General features: G+C 51.5%; 1 protein-coding gene across 6 annotated transcripts in view; it reads left to right on the top strand.

Moving 5' to 3' along the window:
* The window catches only part of LDLR (low density lipoprotein receptor), a 35,604-nt gene that overhangs the window by 9,568 nt on the left and 7,878 nt on the right, over nt 1–18,158 (top strand). For 3 of the 6 annotated variants that reach the window (XM_064570864.1, XM_045862980.3, XM_064570874.1), the window contains 12 exons: nt 400–522; nt 1,361–1,483; nt 3,518–3,904; nt 6,396–6,518; nt 7,833–7,955; nt 9,420–9,539; nt 10,051–10,176; nt 12,362–12,533; nt 12,627–12,854; nt 15,628–15,746; nt 16,049–16,188; nt 17,917–18,058. In XM_064570864.1, coding sequence (XP_064426934.1) covers nt 400–522; nt 1,361–1,483; nt 3,518–3,904; nt 6,396–6,518; nt 7,833–7,955; nt 9,420–9,539; nt 10,051–10,176; nt 12,362–12,533; nt 12,627–12,854; nt 15,628–15,746; nt 16,049–16,188; nt 17,917–18,058 — 1,926 coding nt within the window. The remainder of the gene's footprint in view (nt 1–399; nt 523–1,360; nt 1,484–3,517; nt 3,905–6,395; nt 6,519–7,832; nt 7,956–9,419; nt 9,540–10,050; nt 10,177–12,361; nt 12,534–12,626; nt 12,855–15,627; nt 15,747–16,048; nt 16,189–17,916; nt 18,059–18,158) is intronic. The other 3 variants (XM_045862981.3, XM_064570877.1, XM_045862983.3) reach the window with 2 other exon arrangements.

Genomic DNA, 18,158 nt, shown 5'->3' with positions numbered 1-18,158 from the left:
CCTCATGTTTCCTTCCGCTGAATGATTTCACACTATCGATTTTCCTCATTACTGTCGCCAGCACAGGTTTGTAATATGCTAAATCGTTTAAATCCTTTTCTTTTCTCATGTGCAGGGAAGTTGTGCTCTTTTGTTCCCTGCCTTAATGGGTCCATACACTGGATTCAACGACCTCTATGTCAAGTTGCACACATTGTTGGCAAGTCACTCTTCTAGATCTATTCTGCGCATCCTCCGCTGCACTTGTGGTTCATGAAATGTGTGTGTTGTATTTCCTGGGAACGATCGGATTCTATTTCTGGTTCATTCCTCAGCTGGCAGGAAAAAGACACACACAGGTGACGTTGTGAGTTTCCGATTCTGGCGCTGAATGGTCCTTCCTCTTCCCTTCTCTCTCAGCGGAAGACAAATGTGGGAGAAACGAGTTCCAGTGCCAGGATGGGAAGTGCATCTCCTACAAGTGGGTTTGTGACGGGAGCGCCGAATGCCTGGATGCCTCAGATGAGTCGCCCGAGACCTGCAGTGAGTCCCCTTTGGGCTTCCTACCCTTTTTTTTTTTTTTAAAGACTTTATTTATTTGACAGAGAGAGACACAGCGAGAGAGGGAACACAAGCAGGGGGAGTGGGAGAGGGAGGAGCAGGGAGCCTGATGCGGGGCTCGATCCCAGGACCCTGGGATCAGGACCTGAGCCGAAGGCAGACGCTTAACAACTGAGCCACCCAGGCGCCCCAGGGAATCTGCTTTTTTTTTAAATTTATTTATTTTTTTTAATTTATTTGCGAGAGAGAGAATGAGAGACAGAGAGCACATGAGAGGGGGGAGGGTCAGAGGGAGAAGCAGACTCCCCGCCGAGCAGGGAGCCCGATGCGGGGCTCGATCCCAGGACCCCGGGATCATGACCTGAGCTGAAGGCAGACGCTTAGCGACTGAGCCATCCAGGCGCCCCTGGGCTTCCTACCCTTTTTGATGAGAGTGGGTGACAGATGACATGAACATCAGCCAGGAGGCTGATGTGTTCAGCCATGAATTGGGCCTTGGGGGGAAGAGATATTTCTGGAGCCTTAACAGCTTTTACCAAAAAAAAAAAAAAAAAAAAGGTGAAATTCACATAACGTAAAATTAACCATTTTAAAGGAACCAGTTCAGTAGTATTAATACGGTCACAGTGCTATGCGACCATCATCTCTCTCTCCTTCCAAACCTTTCCATCACTTCATGTCTGATTTTTTTTTTTTGTCCCAGAAAGGTGGGCTTGGCCCCCTCTTTCTGAAAACTGTGTTTTTGCTCTGCGAGGCTGGGGCTGGGGACGTCAGATTGGGCTTCCCTCTGAGGGAAGGCTCAGTCCTGTTTCTCCCACAGTGTCTGTCACCTGTAAGTCGGGGGACTTCAGCTGTGGGGGCCGTGTGAACCGCTGTATCTCTCAGCTCTGGAGATGTGATGGCCAGGTGGACTGCGAGAATGGCTCGGATGAGCAGGGCTGTTGTAAGTGTTCTCCCCCCACCCCCACCCCCCCACCCCCCGCAGCCCTGCGCTGGTCCCACTGGTCCCACCCTGGTCCTGGGCTGCACTTAGAGTTGGTGCCCCCAGGCAGTCCTGCCCCCAGCTGAGCTGCGGATTGGCTGCTCCTCAGTTGGCTCCGTCTCCTGGAAGCTCCTACCAAGCCTCCTCCCACTACTGGAGCCCCACTTTGCCCAGGAGGCTTTGCGGGGGGATAGGGTTGTGCCACCTCTTAGGGTCATCAGCATCCTCAGTGAGGCTGTCCTTGCCAAGTGTCCTTCCAACCACATGGCGCATGCTCTGGTGAGCCACTGGGACCACCATCAGCCACCCCGGGAGGCTGAGCACCCAGTAGGTGCTCGCTGGCTGAGACCCAATCACTCAGCTGACCACCGAGAGGAGGAAAGCTTTACTGAGTTGCAGCTTCTGGGAAGAAACAGGGCCAAGAGTCCTGGAGGGGGAGGCACTTTGGAGAGCAGGGGGTCTGTCTTGGCTCTTCAATATTAGTTAGTTAGTTATTGTATAGTTTTTGTTTTTTTGTTTTCTTAATACTTCTTTACTTACTTGAGAGGGAGAGAGAGAGAGCGAGCCAGAGCAAGCATGAGCAGTGGGGAGGGAGAGAGGGAGAAGCAGACCCCCTGCTTATCAGGGAGCCCGACGTGGGGCTCAATCCCAGGACCCTGAGATCATGACCTGAGCTGAAAGCAGATGCTTAACCAACTGAGCCACCCAGGCGCCCTAGTTTTGGTTTTTTAATGGAGTTAAGGCTCTGAGAAAAATAACTGGGAAAAATTTAAATAACTAAGATAATGTCAGATCTTCAAGTTCAGAAAAATATAAAAATCCATGAAAAAAAGCAACACTCAAGTGTTCACATACATTCACCTGAGAAATGCATGTCTAACCTGGATTAGTGGTCGTCTGATGACCTCAGGGTCATTTAAAAATAAAATGGATTGTTGTTCTTTTTATAGGTACTTTTTTTTTTCCTTCCAGCTTTATTGTGATATAATTGACATACAACATTATGTAAGTTTAGAGAGTAGATGGGGGAAAAAATAATTTAAAAAAAAATTTTTTTTTAAAGTTGCCAATTTCTTTTTTTTTTCCTAAAGATTTTTATTTATTTGAGAGAGTGAGTGGGGAGGGAGAAGGAGAGGGAATCTGAAGCATACTCTTCGCTGAGTACAGAGCCCCAACTTTAAAAAAAATTTTTTTTGGTGGGGGGCACCTGGGTAGCTCATTTGGTTGAGCGTCCGACTCTTGGTTTCATCTCAGGTCTTGATCTCAGGATCGTGAGATCGAACCCTGAGTCAGGCTCTGTGCTGGGTGGGCATGGAGTCTGCTTAAGATTCTCTCTCTCCCGGGCGCCTGGGTGACTCAGTCGTTAAGCGTCTGCCCTCGGCTCAGGTCATGATCCCGGGGTCCTGGGATCGAGCCCCGCATCGGGCTCCCTGCTCAGCGGAAAGCCTGCTTCTCCCTCTCCCACTCCCCCTGCTTGTGTTCCCTCTCTCGCTGTGTCTCTCTCTGTCAAATAAATAAATAAAATCTTAAAAAAAAAAAAACGATTCTCCCTCTGCCCCTCCTACCCTCCTCATGTGTAGACTCTCTCTCTAAAAAAATAGAGCAGGTGACGATCTAATACACATACATATGGCAAAATGATCACCACTGTAGTGTTATAGGCAACACCTCCGTCAATTCCCATAATTACCACGTTTTGGGGGTGTTTCTTTTAATAATAACAGCAAACTCTTACATAGTGCTTCCCTTGGGCCAGGGCCATGTACAGATGATGCAACTGAGGCACAGAGGGGCCACGGGAGCAGGCTGGGGAGGCTGAGCCTGGCTGGGGTTTCCAGTCCAGGGCCCCTGACCACTATCCTGGCTGCCTTTCCAGGGTCTCTCACTGAGGTCTGGCCTCTCTAGGACTCGGTGTCCTCATCTGTGGAATGGGCTGCTAGTGAGAAGTGGGGGCGCTCTGGTGACCGGGTTGTCTTTCCCCACCTGTCCCTGCAGTGCCCAGGACGTGTGCCCAGAATGAGTTCCGCTGCCGGGATGGGAAGTGCATCGCCCTGGAATTCGTCTGCGATTCAGACCGGGACTGTCTGGACGGGTCGGATGAGGCGTCCTGCCCCGTGCCCACCTGCGGCCCTGCCACCTTCCAGTGCAACAGCTCCTCCTGCATCCCCGAGCTGTGGGCTTGTGACGGTGACCCCGACTGCAAGGATGGCTCAGATGAGTGGCCGCAACACTGTGGGGGCCCCAACATGTCCGCCCTGCAACAGGACAGCAGCCCTTGCTCGCCCCTCGAGTTTCACTGCCAGAGCGGGGAATGCATCCACTCCAGCTGGCGCTGTGATGGTGGCCCCGACTGCAAGGACAAGTCGGACGAGGAGAATTGCAGTAAGGGCGCTGCGTGGTGGGGGGGATGGGGTCCTCTCCCCTGTCCCTGCGCCCCCCCGGGGGTGGGGCGGGTCGGCCTTACGGTGCTTGAACGATGCCAAGTCTCACCGCAGGAATTTCCATCTCCTTCCGTGCTTCTTCCAGTGCTCCTGATCACATGGAGGAGAAAGCCTCTGTAAAAGGAGACCCTATCTTTAACGCCTGTAGAGTTTACCCCTTTTTTTTGACCAGGGGAGCAAGCAGCAAGCTGCAGTATTATTATTTTTTTGTTGTTGTTAAAGATTTTATTTTATTTATTTGACACAGAGAGAGAGAGAGACAGCTAGAGAGGGAACACAAGCAGGGGGAGTGGGAGAGGGAGAAGCAGGCTCCTGGCCGAGCAGGGAACCCGATGCGGGGCTCGATCCCAGGACCCTGGGATCATGACCCGAGCCGAAGGCAAACGCTTAATGACTGAGCCACCCAGGCGCCCCTGCAGTATTATTTTCATCCAGAAGGGATCCTGGGCTCCAGGCCTGGCGGGTGACCTCTGGCCAAGGACTCAACCTCACTGCCTTGTGTTCTCTTCCCCCATGGAATAGGGCAAGAGCATTGGCCTTTGCAGACTTTCGACTGGAGTCCAGCACCACCCCTCGAACTTTCCGGGGGCGGTGGAGACCTCCCACGTCAGCACTGCCCAGGGCGGCAGCTGCTACCCAGGGTAGCTCGTGCAAGCAAGGAAGGGACTGTTTTGTTTTATTTCACTTTTGTGAATTGAAAGTTAAATAGCCACACGTGGTGAGCGGCTCCTGTGTTGGAGGCCGAGCAGATAGAGGACTGTGCCACCCAGACCCTGACCTCGTGTCAGTGCTTCCTGAACGGGGGGCCAATACCTCAAAGCTACGATGCAGAGCTACTGTGAATTTAGAACATGTTTTCGTGTCCCTGTTTCTTTGGTACCTTTGCCCCCGTGCACTGTTTTCCTAGAATTGTAATCTCAGTGTAGCTGGAATTAGACTTTTTAAGAGTCACTTTAAAAAAAAAAAAGTGACTTTTTTTTTTAAGTTTATGTATTTTTATTTAGTAATCTCTACACCCAGTGTGGGGCTCGAACTCACAACCCCGAGATCAAGAGTTTCACGCTCTTCCAACTGAGCCCGCCAGGCGCCCCTAAAAGTCACATTTTAAAATAATGGATGATTTTGTATACAATGTGTACTAAAACTCAACACAAACTCCCTGAATTCTCATACCTTGAGCAGGCTTCCTCCACCCTTTACAGATGGGGAAACTGAGGCCCAGAAAGGCTGAGTAACCAGAGGACACACACCTGTGAAAATAAAAAATTCGTCTTTTTTCCTCCGCAGTGTCCTCTCATAAACATTTGTCCTGCTTCACAGCGTTCGACTGTGTTGTACGCAGGGGTACTGATCGAATTTGTCCCACTTTGGCCTAGATTGGGAACACGCCATTGCTTTTCCGCTGAGGGCAGCCTATTGGCTCTGGCAGGTTTTTAGCAAATTATGTGTTCTTGGGGCACCTGACTGGTTCCATCCGTAGAGCGTGTGACTCTTGATCTCAGGGTTGTGAGTTCAAGCCCCACATTGGGTGTAGAGATGACTGAAAATCTTTTTTTTTTTTTTTTTTAAAGATTTTATTTATTTATTTGAGAGAGAATGAGAGACAGAGAGCATGAGAGGGAGGAGGGTCAGAGGGAGAAGCAGACTCCCTGCCGAGCAGAGAGCCCGATGCGGGACTCGATCCCGGGACTCCAGGATCATGACCTGAGCCGAAGGCAGTCGCTTAACCAACTGAGCCACCCAGGCGCCCCGAGATGACTGAAAATCTTAAAAAAAAAAAAAAAAAATTTGTGTTCTCAAAAATGCATATGTGGAAAGGTTGGGGAGAACTCCAGGGAAACTCAGTGGTTGTGTTAGGGGTGCTTCCCCCCTCACACTTTCTTATTTTCCAAACGTTGCTCTGTGACTTTAGTAATAATTTTCTGGGATTCGTCTTCATTGAGGAAAAAAGTACTTACTGCCATGAAAGAAAAGCTAAAACTACATCGGTTAGGGGGGTGCCTGGGTGGCTCGGTCGGTTAGGCGTCAGACTCTTGGTTTCGGCTCAGGTCATGATCTCAGGGTTATGAGATCGAGCCCCGCGGGGGACTCTCTGCTGGGGGTAGAGCCTGCTTAAGATTCTCTCTCCCTCTCCCTCTGCCCTCCCCCTACCTTTAAAAAAAAAAAAAAGGGACTACATTGGTTAAAATTTAGAATGTGAAGACAGGTGTACCTGGGGAGTTTTTCCCCAGGTGGGAAGCAGGTAAAATGGATGAGCCACTGTCTCCTGCTTGTGGAGGTGGTAGGGCGTGTTCTTTTCAGCTCTAGAATCTTCCCTGTTACGTGTTGTCCCTGATGCCCGAGGCAGCCAGGAAACTGCTGCTTGAAAGGTGGTAGTTGGTTTTGCTTCGCTGTTCCTTGAGAAAAACCAACACGTGCCCTGTCTTTCCCAGCGGTGGCCACGTGCCGGCCTGATGAGTTCCAGTGCTTGGACGGGACCTGCATCCATGGCAGCCGGCAGTGCAACAGAGAGTATGACTGTAAGGACAGGAGCGACGAGCTCGGCTGCATCAACGGTGAGCTCCTCTCGGGGTGGCCCCGGGCCCGCTGTGTGTCCTCAGGCCAGTTACTTGCCCTCCCTGAACCTCCCTTCCATTTATCTGACCAGCGTGCGTCATGGAAGCCTCTGTTTCAGGACTGTGACATTTGATGAGGCCAAAGTGCACGGGGCTCGTGTCTTCGAGCTTTGGGTAACGCATGCGGTACGACTCCGCGTAAAGCACTCTCCCGGGCTTACGGTGTGACACTTCCACTCCTGGGAATGACGCCAGGAGAAACTCGCACCCATAACCGGGAGACGGGCTCCGGAACGTATGGAGCAGCACGGGCCTAACGGCGAAACCCTAGAAGCAACCCAATTGTTTATCAGCAGAATTCATTTGTAAAATTGTTTTGTATTAAAATCGTGGAACATAAGGATATGACTTTTATTTTTTTATTTTTTATTAAGGATTTTTTTTTAAGATTTTATTTATTTGAGAGAAAGAGCGAGAGAGAGAGAGCATGAGCAGGGGGAGAGGGAGAAGCAGGCCCCCTGCTGAACAGGGAGCCCGATGCGGGGCTCGATCCGAGGACCCTGGGATCATGACCTGAGCCACCCAGGCTCCCCTATTCTTAAAGATTTTATTTATTTATTTTTAGAGAGAGAGTGTATGGGGGAAGGAGGGAGAGGGAGATAGAGAATCTTTTTTTTTTTTTTTAAAGATTTTATTTATTTATTTGACAGATAAGAGACACAGCGAGAGAGGGAACACAGGCAGGGGGAGTGGGAGAGGGAGAAGCAGGCTTCCCACAGAGCAGAGAGCCGAATGCGGGGCTCGATCCCAGGACCCTGGGATCATGACCTGAGCCAAAGGCAGACGCTTAACGACTGAGCCACCCAGGCGCCCCGAGATAGAGAATCTTAAGCAAGCTCCACACCCAGCACAGAGCCCGATGGGGGGCTCTATCTCACGACCCCGAGATCATGACCTGAGCCGAAATCCAGAGTCAGACATTTAACCGACTGAGCCACCCAGGCGCCCCCAAAACAAACTTTTTTGAACAAGAAGTTAAATTCTGATAATGCACTTTTTGACAGTTGTGGTAAACGACACATAACACACACAAAAAAACCAAACCAAACAAAAAAAAAAAAACGACACATAACAAAATAATTACCATCTTTACCATTTTTCAGTGTTTATTTCCATGATATTAAGTACATTGTTATGTTTTATTTATCAATACATTTGCTTATCATCTTGTGTAAATGACCTATTCTATGAGTAAAGAGTAGTAAGGGGGCTCTTGCTTCTCCGAAGCACCTGACCCTCCTCTTTGGCTCCTAGTAACACTGTGCGACGGGCCCGACAAGTTCAAGTGCCACAGCGGCGAATGCATCATGCTGGACAAAGTGTGCAACTCGGTCAGGGACTGTCGGGACTGGTCGGACGAGCCCCTCAAGGAGTGCGGTGAGCCCCCCGGGGTGCTGGAAGCTCTCAGACTTAGGGAGAGCTGGGGCTGGGACCTAGATGTGGATATGCTACGGGGCTGCAAGTCTCCTGCCCACCTGTGCCCGTGGGTGCTTTAGCTCTGCAGCAACACAGAGACGGGGGTCCTAGGGGAGAAGCAGCTTTGCTTCCTGAGCCTCAGTGTTCACATCTGTAGGATGGGACAGTAAGGGTTCAACATCCTAGGGCTGCTGGGGATTGGCTGTTGCGATGCTTATAAAGTTTCAGCAGTGCTCTGTGACCTGTGGCCATGTAAATATTTTGGACTTGACAGCTGTATGGTCTGTCACAGCGGGTCAACAGGACCTAAATTACAGCAGGAAGACCGCATATGAATGCACATGCGTACATGAACGCGTGTGGCCGGGCTCTAAGCAAACCTAATTGTGGACACTGATGTTTGAACCTTTCATGTGGCACAAAATACCGTTTTTCTTTTCAACTATTGAAAAACGTACAAAGCATTCTGAGCTTTGGGGCCACGCAGGAACAGAGGGTAGGCTGGCATGGGCCAGAGCCCTGTAAAGAGAGCCAGGGCAGTCATGCTGGCGCCGAGCGCCCTGGGTCTGGTCCAGCACGGCGATCTTGGGCAAGTCGTGGAGCTTGGCCGTGCCTCGGTTTCCACAGCTGTAGTTCAGCTACCTGTATGGTTGTTGGGAGTTAGTACATGCAACTGTGGAACATGGTTTTTTAGTTTTTATAATCAAGAACATTTTCAGGGGCGCCTGGGTGGCTCAGTCATTAAGCATCTGCCTTCGGCTCAGGTCATAGTCCCAGGGTCCTGGGATCGAGCCCCGCATCGGGCTCCCTGCTCGGCGGGAAGCCTGCTTCTCCCTCTCCCACTCCCCCTGCTTGTGTTCCCTCTCTCGCTGTGTCTCTCTCTGTCAAATAAATAAATAAAATCTTTAAAAAAAAAAAAAAGAACATCTTGAAATGGGTCTTACAAAAAAGAAATAATAATGTAGAATTTACCATCTTAACCATTTTTAAGTGTCCAGTCCAGAGGCACTAAGCAGACTCGCGTGGTCGTACAGCCATCTCCACCGTCCGTCTCCAGAACTTTCTCATCTTCCCAAACTGAACCTCTGCCCCATGAAATGCCGACTCCCCATCCCCTCCCCCAGCCCTACTTCATGTCTCTGATTTTGACTCCACTGAGGACGACCTAGGAGTGAATCCTGCAGTATTTGTCCTTCTGTGCCCCGCCTAGTTCATTCGTTGGAATGTCCTCCAGGTTCCCTCCTGGTGCCACACATGACAGGGGTCATGTTAAGTCCTCTTAGGGGACATGGTAGTTCACGTCCCCGAGTCGTTGTGGCAATCATGATAAGGGTGATGATGAAATGGTGCAGGGGTGCCGACGACCAGAGTGTGACCTGTCTCTGCTCTCTCCCCCCCGCCCCCCGACCTCTGCACCCGGCACAGGGGCCAACGAGTGTCTGGACAACAAGGGTGGCTGCTCCCACATCTGCAACGACCTCAAGATGGGCTACGAGTGCTTGTGCCCCGAGGGCTTCCGGCTGGTGGACCAGCGAAGATGCGAAGGTGATCCCCCAGCAGCCTGGGCTCCCAGCCTCCTCGGCCCTTTCTCCTCATGGGGTGGCCAAAGCCTCGGTGCCTCAGTTTCCCCACCTGTTAAGTGGGCGTGTAAGCCGTGCTGACCTCACAGGCCTGTCAGGAGGATTTAATGAGGTGCCAGATGCACAGGACATCCAGCGCAGGCCTGGCCCTCGAGGAGCGCTCGGTTCTTGCCTTTGGGGATTAATAAGAAAGAAAGAAAGAAAGATTTCTTAAGAAAGAAATCTTGGCTGACGCAGCTTCACCCTGTGAGCTGCACCCCTGGGGTGAATGGTGAGGTCAGGGTCATTGTTGGAGACGATGCTTAGCTGTTTCTGGGTTTTTATTTCTGAACCTGCTGGTCACCAAGACCCTGGCTCTAGGGGTTGTCCCCAGAGGGCTTGGGCTGTCCCCATTTGCCACTGGAAGGCACCCCAAATCCCTTTCTGCACCCCATGAGGAAGAAGCCCCAAATCCCTTTCTGTGTCCCAACTTACAGATATCGACGAGTGTCAGGATCCCGACGTGTGCAGCCAGCTGTGCGTGAACCTCGAGGGCAGCTACAAGTGTGACTGTGAGGAGGGCTTCCAGCTGGACCCCCACACCAAGGCCTGCAAGGCTGTGGGTGAGCGCGGGGCGGGGCCGGTGGGGGCGGGGCCAGCGCCAAGAGCAGGTGCAGCGGGGAGTCTCCTCATGTGAACTTTGCATCCACTCCAAAGACCGCTGGGTGGGGCCGACTGTGTCCTCGCGAGACCTCTGGCAGATGCATGAGCCGCCCTGTCGGGAACTTGCCAGGAGGCTGCCCCCATGTGTCCCGTTGCCCTGCAGACACAGGTCAATTGCAGGAGATCCAGCTTGCAGCCCAGCCCTCCCCAGTGGCTTCACGGGACAAGAGGTTGAAAAGCTGTGGCCTGAAGGGCCCGCATGCCCACCAGCTGTTCTTTTTTTTTTTTTTTTTAAGATTTTTTATTTATTTATTTGAGACAGAGAGAATGAGAGAGAGAGAGCACATGAGAGGGGGGAGGGTCAGAGGGAGAAGCAGGCTCCCCGCCGAGCAGGGAGCCCGATGCGGGACTCGATCCCGGGACTCCAGGATCATGACCTGAGCCGAAGGCAGTCGCTTAACCAACTGAGCCGCCCAGGCGCCCCCACCAGCTGTTCTTATTCACTTAGAGGAACCTATCCCCAAAAAGCAAAAATTCGCTTAAGAGAGACCAAGGTATAATCAATCGCTCATAAGAAAACCAAACCTCGGGGCACCTGGGTGGCTCAGACGGTTAAGCGTCTGCCTTCAGCTCAGGTCACGATCCCAGGGTCCTGGGATCGAGCCCCACATCAGACTCCTGGCTCAGCGAGGAGCCTGCTTCTCCCTCTCCCTCTCTCCCTGCTCATGCTTTCTCTCTCTCTCTCTCTGTATCTCTGTGTCTCAAATGAATAAATAAAATCTTTAAAAAAAAAAAAAAAAAAGGAAAGAAAACCAAACCGCAGGAATAGTTGTGTTTCTTTTCTACCTAAACTGAAGATGAGCACGGCAGCCAGGCACTGATTCTCAGAAGCCCCGAAATGAAGAGATCCCATGGGTTTGGAGCTGTAGCCGTCCTTGGGGAGTTGACCGGTGGGCCAGACTCCCTTTGCTTTGTGTCCTGTTCCACCCTCCAGTGTGATTCCAGTGAGGCACAAACGTGCAGAAATATTTTAGATCGTCTTCTGTTTCCCTCCCCTGTTGTCTTCCCTCTTGTGATGGTTCCTTGGCCACCCTCTCTCACACCTCCATGTGTTCCCTGTTCTGGGGAAAACCAGGGACTGAGTTCACGAAACCCCCCAGGGTTTGAGGTTTCACTTTTGTTCTGATCTCTCCGGGCCGGTGTCTATACAGACCCCTTCCCAGGGGAGCGGGTGGTGTCGTGGGAAGGGCTGTTCTGAGTGAGGTCAGTCGTACACACGGTCAGCCTGTCAGTGAATACTGGTATTATGGTCACAGCACAGCCCCCAGAGTCGGGTCGGCCCGGGTTTGAATCCCGGCTCTGCCAGCTGGTGTGACCTTGGGCTCGTCACTTCCCCTCTCTGAGCTTCAGTCCCCTTATATGGAACGGGATTTTGACAACAGCCCTGGCCTCATAGGAGTGTGAGGATCAATGAGGGAAAACGTAATATGAAAAGCACTCAGAATTTCCTGCCCTAAGGAGTCGCTCTGTATTCCTGAGCCGCTAACGTTTCTTCATCTTTATGTTCCAAAACGGAAAATGCTGGGGCCCTAGTGTAGATTTTTTTTTTTTAAAGATTTTATTTATTTATTTGATAGAGAGCGAGAGCACAAGCTGGTGGAGTAGCAGAGGGAGAAGCAGACTCCCCGCTGAGCAGGGAGCCCGATGCGGGGCTCGATCCCAGCACCCTGGGATCATGACCTGAGCTGAAGGCAGATGCTTAACTGACTGAGCCACCCAGGCATCCCCAGGTTTTATTATTAACGTAGGTTTTATTACCATTCAAGTATGGTGGGGCCAACCCGGCAGGAGACGACCACCATTGAGAAGATCAGTTGTTACAGTTCCCCAGAGGAGGGGGCGTGGCAGCCGGGGGGTTCACCCTGGGGAAGCACCAGGGTCGGTCAGGAGGCAGAGGGAGAGGGCCGGCCCTGGGAGGAGCCGTCCCTTCAGTCTCTACAAGGCCCAGGATGTCAGAGCATCAGAACCACGTGGTTAATACACCCCATCCCGAGTGTCTCCTCTGGTTCAGCCCGACCCCGGAGGGTGACAAGCAGGAGTCGGGGGTCCCTTCTGCTCCCCTGAGCAGCCTTCCTGCATTCCCAGGCAACATCGCCTACCTCTTTTTCACCAACCGCCACGAGGTGAGGAAGATGACCCTGGACCGCAGCGAATACACCAGCCTCATCCCGAACTTGAAGAATGTTGTTGCCCTAGACACAGAAGTGGCCAGCAACAGAATCTACTGGTCTGACCTGTCCCAAAGGAAGATCTACAGGTGAGTCTTGGAGCCGATCCCAGCCCCGACCCTGGGTGAAATAGGCCCCTCACACTGACGCTCTCCTCCGCCTCTCGCCCTGCCCCCCGACAGTACCCAAATCGACAGAGCCCCCAGCTTCTCTTCCTATGACACTGTCATCAGCGAGGACCTCCAGGCCCCTGATGGGCTGGCAGTGGACTGGGTCCACAGCAACATATACTGGACAGACTCCATCCTGGGCACCGTCTCCGTGGCTGACACCAAGGGAGTGAAGAGAAAGACGCTCTTCAAGGAGAAAGGCTCCAAGCCGCGTGCCATCGTGGTGGATCCTGTTCACGGGTGGGTATTCCCGTAGCTGACGGGTACGGAGGGAACGAAGAGCAGAGGCGGGGTTCTAGAACTGGTTAGGACTCAGATGGGGGGGAAGGTGTGTGCCTGAGCTGGACTGGCCTCCGTGGGCACGGGGCTGTCCCCAACCACGGAGGCCCTTGCTGTCAGGAAAGAACAGGACCTGGAACGGTGATCCTTCCCCGCCCGCCCTTTGGGAGCGAGGGGTTGGTCCCTCTTGATGTCTGCTGAGATGGAAGTGGACCCAGAAAAGTTGTGTGCTTAGGATAAGAACCCAAAATCAGGCACCTGGGTGGCTCAATCCGTTAAGTGTCTGATTCTTGATCTCCACTCAGGTCCTGATCTCAGGGTGGTGAGTTCAAGCCCTGTGTTGGGCTTCGTGCTGGGTGTGGAGTCTACTTAAAACAAAACAAAACAAAACAAAAAAACAGAAAACCAAAACCAGAAGTTAAAATATGAAGTTAAATTGGTCTTAGAAATGAATACTTATTTAAATTCTGATTTAGTATTTCATAGCAGAGAATCCTGTGCCAGGATAGGATTGGAGAAAGGTAAAAAACGCTCAGATCCAACAGCAGTTTCAGGGAGGAGGCCACAGGGGGTAAAGGTCGCCACCCTGCTGAGCCCCCAGGAGGGTGTTTGCAGGGCTCATGGCTGACTCAGCAGCTCTGGGGCCCACAGGGACCTGTGTCCCCTGACGGAAGGCATCTCCCCGCCCCATGTCCGAACCCATTACACCATATCTGCCTGTGGAATTTCACAATTCTGGAGGGACAGTGGCAATCTCGGGATGGGCAGCTGTCCTGGTGGCAATCATCAGAAGGAAGGGGAATTTTTTTTTTTTTTTAAGATTTTATTTATTTGAGAGAGAGAGAGAGATTGAGAGCACGAGGGGAGGGGAGAAGCAGAGGAAGAGGGTGAAGCAGGCTCTCTGCTGTGTGATCCCAGGACCAAGGGATCATGACCTGAACCGAAGGTGGACGCTTAACCCGAGCCACCCATGCACCCCAAAAGGGAACTTTTGAGATGAGCATGACTCACACGGGACAGACCCTGAGTTGAAGGTAGGCCTGGGCCCACAAACATTCTCATTTGGTAGAGGGACACTCGGTTGAATAAATTTAGCCCCCCAGCTGCCAGGAAAGAGAGAGGCTCCTAGAAATAAACCCTGAGATACAAGTCATGGGGTGGGTGTGTGGGGGGGGGGGTCTACTGTTGTGTTTCATTTCCCCCCAGGTAGTAGCGTAGGATTGCCCTCTTGGACTCTGTTCTCCACTTGGCTCTGTCATTTGGCATATGGGGCTCATTCCCTGTTGACTAGATGAGCCATGATTACTTTGTATCTGGTCCATGGAAATTTAGTTTCCCCCCCATACCTCACGCAAAGAGGCTGCAAATACCTCTGAATATCTTTGAAGGTGAGTCATTGCAGTTTCTCTGCAGGATTGACGATTCTAGATTCCTCATTCTAGAAGCTGGATTATATTCTAGAAGTTGGTCCAAGGGTACGTGTGTGGCCAGAGCATCAAATTGCCATTGAAAACCCGCATTATAAGACCGAGCCTCCTAGCGCACCTGAGCACCCATCTCGCTCACGGTCAACAGCAAGTTTTTCATTTTGCCAGTCACGATGGGGAGGGGCTATTTCAGTGTATTTGTATGTGGCCACTTGTGAGTTAGTTTGAGCATCTCTTCAGAGGCTTAAAAGCCGTCGGAGATCCACGTCTAAGTATAGATCCAGAAGCAGTGAACACAGGGATGCGAACAGATGTTTGCGGCCCCGTGTTCACAGCAGCCGGGGTACGGAAGCAGCCCGAGTGTCCCTCGATGGCTGAAGGATAAACCAAATGTGGTTCATCCACACAGCAGAACTGTACTCAGTCTTAAAAAGGAAGGACATTCGGACACCTGCTGCAATGTGGATGAACCTTGAGGCCATTATGCGAAATGCAAGAAGCCAGGCACAAAAGGACAAATGCTACATGATCGCACTTACGTGAGGTCCCTAGAGGAGTCCCATTCATGCAGACAGTGAGCCGAGTGGTGGGAGCCAGGGGCCGGGGGAGGCTGATGAGGAGTTGGTGTTTCATGGGGTCAGAGTTCCAGTCTGGAGTGATAGAAACGTTCTGGAGATGGATGGTGGTGATGGTGGCATGACATCGGATGTGTACTTAACTTCACCGAACTGGACACTTAACAATGGTTAAGATGGTAACTTTTATGTTTTGTATGTTTTACTACAATTAAAAAAACATTTTATTTTTTTTAAGATTTTATTTATTTATTTGAGAAAGAGAGAGAGAGAGAGAAGGAGCGGAGGGAGAGGGAGAAGCAGACTCCCCGCCAAGCAGGGAGCCCGACTCTGGGCTTGATCCCAGGACCCTGAGATCATGACCTGAGCCGAAGACAGACGCTTAACCGGCTGAGCCACCCAGGTGCCCCTAAAAAAATATTTTTAAAGCAAAAACAAAACAAAAACAAAAAAACAAAACCTTACAAAATAAAACATGTATAAAAGCCTTCAGAAAGCACTGTCAAGGGTGCAAATTAAGGGCCCCCGTCCAGACATTGGAATCAAAATCTCCCTTTGTTTTCGAAGGTTCTAAAATCCTGCCAGGCCTCACCAGGTTGCAAGCACTAGGGTAGCAGAAGAAACCAATGCGAGGTCTCTTTTGGGGCGATGCCTTAACATTTCCTGGCCTGGCTGCTTCAGCTGGCCGCTTCCCCCACTGACACCCTGCTGTCCTTGCTGCTCTCCCACCAGTTTCATGTACTGGACGGATTGGGGAACCCCCGCCGAGATCAAGAAGGGGGGTCTGAACGGTGTCGACGTTTACTCGCTCGTGACGGAAGACATCCAGTGGCCCAATGGCATCACCCTGGGTACGTCCTTGGGACCTGGGTCCCTGGGGTCAGGCACCGTCTGAAGGAGAGGGGGCAGTGGCCAGGCCGCACCTGAATAAGCAGATGCAGCTTCCTGAGGTTTTTATAACCTGCTGCTAAACCGCGCCAGTGTGGGGTTTGGGCTCACACAGGGAGGTGGCCCGTTGGGGCTGCTTTTTGGGGCACCTGTCCGCTGGCTCCTTGGGCAGGGGGTGCCTTCCCAGGGGGCAAGTGGAGTGGCCAGGCCCAGGCCCCTTTGGCATCGGCATGTGATCTCTTCCTTATCCACCTGTGGGTTCTAGATCTTTCCGGTGGCCGCCTCTACTGGGTCGACTCCAAGCTCCACTCCATCTCCAGCATTGACGTCAATGGCAGGAACCGGAAGACCGTTTTGGAGGACAAGAAAAAACTGGCACACCCCTTCTCCTTGGCCATCTTCGAGGTAGTGCTTGAGGGAATTCACATCCCAGTGCCGGTTACAGAGCGCAACTCATGTGCGAGGCCTAAGTGCTCGTGCTGACGGGTCAGCCCATGTCATCTGGCTTGGTCAAGCCAGGACCAACTTAGAAAACGGAAGTTATTTCCATTTTCTTTTCCTCAAAAGGGGTGTTTTTGTTGGTTTGTTTTTTTATTATTTTTTTTTTAAGTAAACTCTGCCCCCACCGTGGGGCTCAGACTCACGACTCTGAGATCAGGAGTCTCAGGCTCTGCCGACTGAGCCAGCCAGGCACCCCCTACTCACCCAAAGAGTCTTAAAGCAGCAGTTCTCACTTGGAGGCCATCTCAGGGCCCAGGGGACATTTGGCACTTTCTGGAGACTTTTTGGTTGTTGCACTTGGAGGGGAGGAGGTTACTCCTGGTACCTAGTGGGCAGAGGCCCAGGAGGCTGCTAACCACCCTACAGAGAGAGAAGGGGGCCAACCACTGCGGGGAAACCTGCTCTGAGGAAACGTTGTTATATTCGTGCACCCTTGTTTGATGGGCGTGAGTCACAGTAGCCGAGCGGTGGAAGCAAGTTGGTGTCCGTCAGAGATGAAGGGCTAAACAAAATGCGTATCTATACAGTGGAATGTGATTCGGGAAACAGGGAGGACTTCCTTTTTTTTCTTTTTTTTTTTAAAGATTTTATTTTATTTATTCATCAGAGAGAGAGAGAGAGAGAGGCAGAGGGAGAAGCAGGCTCCCCGCCGAGCAGGGAGCCCGATGCGGGGCTCGATCCCAGGACCCTGGGATCATGACCTGAGCCGAAGGTGGACGTTTAACCATCTGAGCCACCCAGGCGCCCAAGGGAGGACTTTCTAACACGCACTAGAACATGGAGGGACCTGGAGGCAACTAAGCCAAACACAAGAGGACAAATCCTCTCTGATCCCACTTCTGTGAGGTCCCTAGAGGAGTCCCATCCACAGAGACAGGAAGTAGATGGTGGGAGGCAGGAGTGGGGGGTGGGGAGTCCGTGTTTCCTGGGGACAGAGTCTCAGTTTGGGGAGATAGAAAGTTCTGGACACGGATGGTGGTGATGGTTGCACACCAACGTGAATGTACCTAATGCCACGGAACACACTTAAAAAGGATTAAGATGGTCGATTTTAGGTTGTGTATATTTTACACAATTAAACATTTTTAAAAAAGAAAAAAAAAAGGGCGCCTGGGTGGCTCAGTTGGTTAAGCGACTGCCTTCGGCTCAGGTCATGATCCTGGAGTCCCTGGATCGAGTCCCGCATCGGGCTCCCTGCTCGGCAGGAAGTCTGCATCTCCCTCTGACCTCCCCCCTCTCATGTGCTCTCTCTCTCTCATTCTCTCTGTCTCAAGTAAATAAATAAAATCTTAAAAAAGGGCGCCTGGGTGGCTCAGTTGGTTGGGCGACTGCCTTCGGCTCAGGTCATGATCCTGGAGTCCCTGGATCGAGTCCCGCATCGGGCTCCCTGCTCGGCAGGGGTTCTGCTTCTCCCTCTGACCCTCCCCCCTCTCATGTGCTCTCTCTCTCTCATTCTCTCTGTCTCAAATAAATAAATAAAATCTTGAAAAATAAGAAAAAGAAAAAGAAAAAAGAAAAAAAAAAAAGAAAGAAATTAGGCTCGTACCACCCAGTACCACTTTCTCCCAGAAATTCGGGTGTCCTATGCCCTTGACTAATGGGATCTGCTGTCTTCTTTAATTGCTCATATAGGATAAAATATTTTGGACAGACATCATCAACGAAGCCATTTTCAGTGCCAACCGCCTCACAGGCTCAGACATTAATTTGGTGGCAGAAAACCTGTTGTCCCCGGAAGACATTGTCCTTTTTCACAACCTCACACAACCAAGAGGTAAAGATGGGGTGACCGCCTCCTCCCCTCCACTTCCCTGCTGGTGTTCTGGAATTTTCTAGAATTTTCTAGCATTGTTCTTCCCCTAACTTCCTGCCTC

The sequence above is a fragment of the Mirounga angustirostris genome, unplaced genomic scaffold (genome assembly GCF_029215605.1).
Source record: "Mirounga angustirostris isolate CCGP_5_RB_7025 unplaced genomic scaffold, mMirAng1.0.hap1 SCAF_1, whole genome shotgun sequence".
NCBI lineage: Eukaryota > Metazoa > Chordata > Mammalia > Carnivora > Phocidae > Mirounga > Mirounga angustirostris.
The sequence above is the reverse complement of the archived record's forward strand: the minus strand, read 5'-3'. Positions and strand labels throughout refer to the sequence as shown.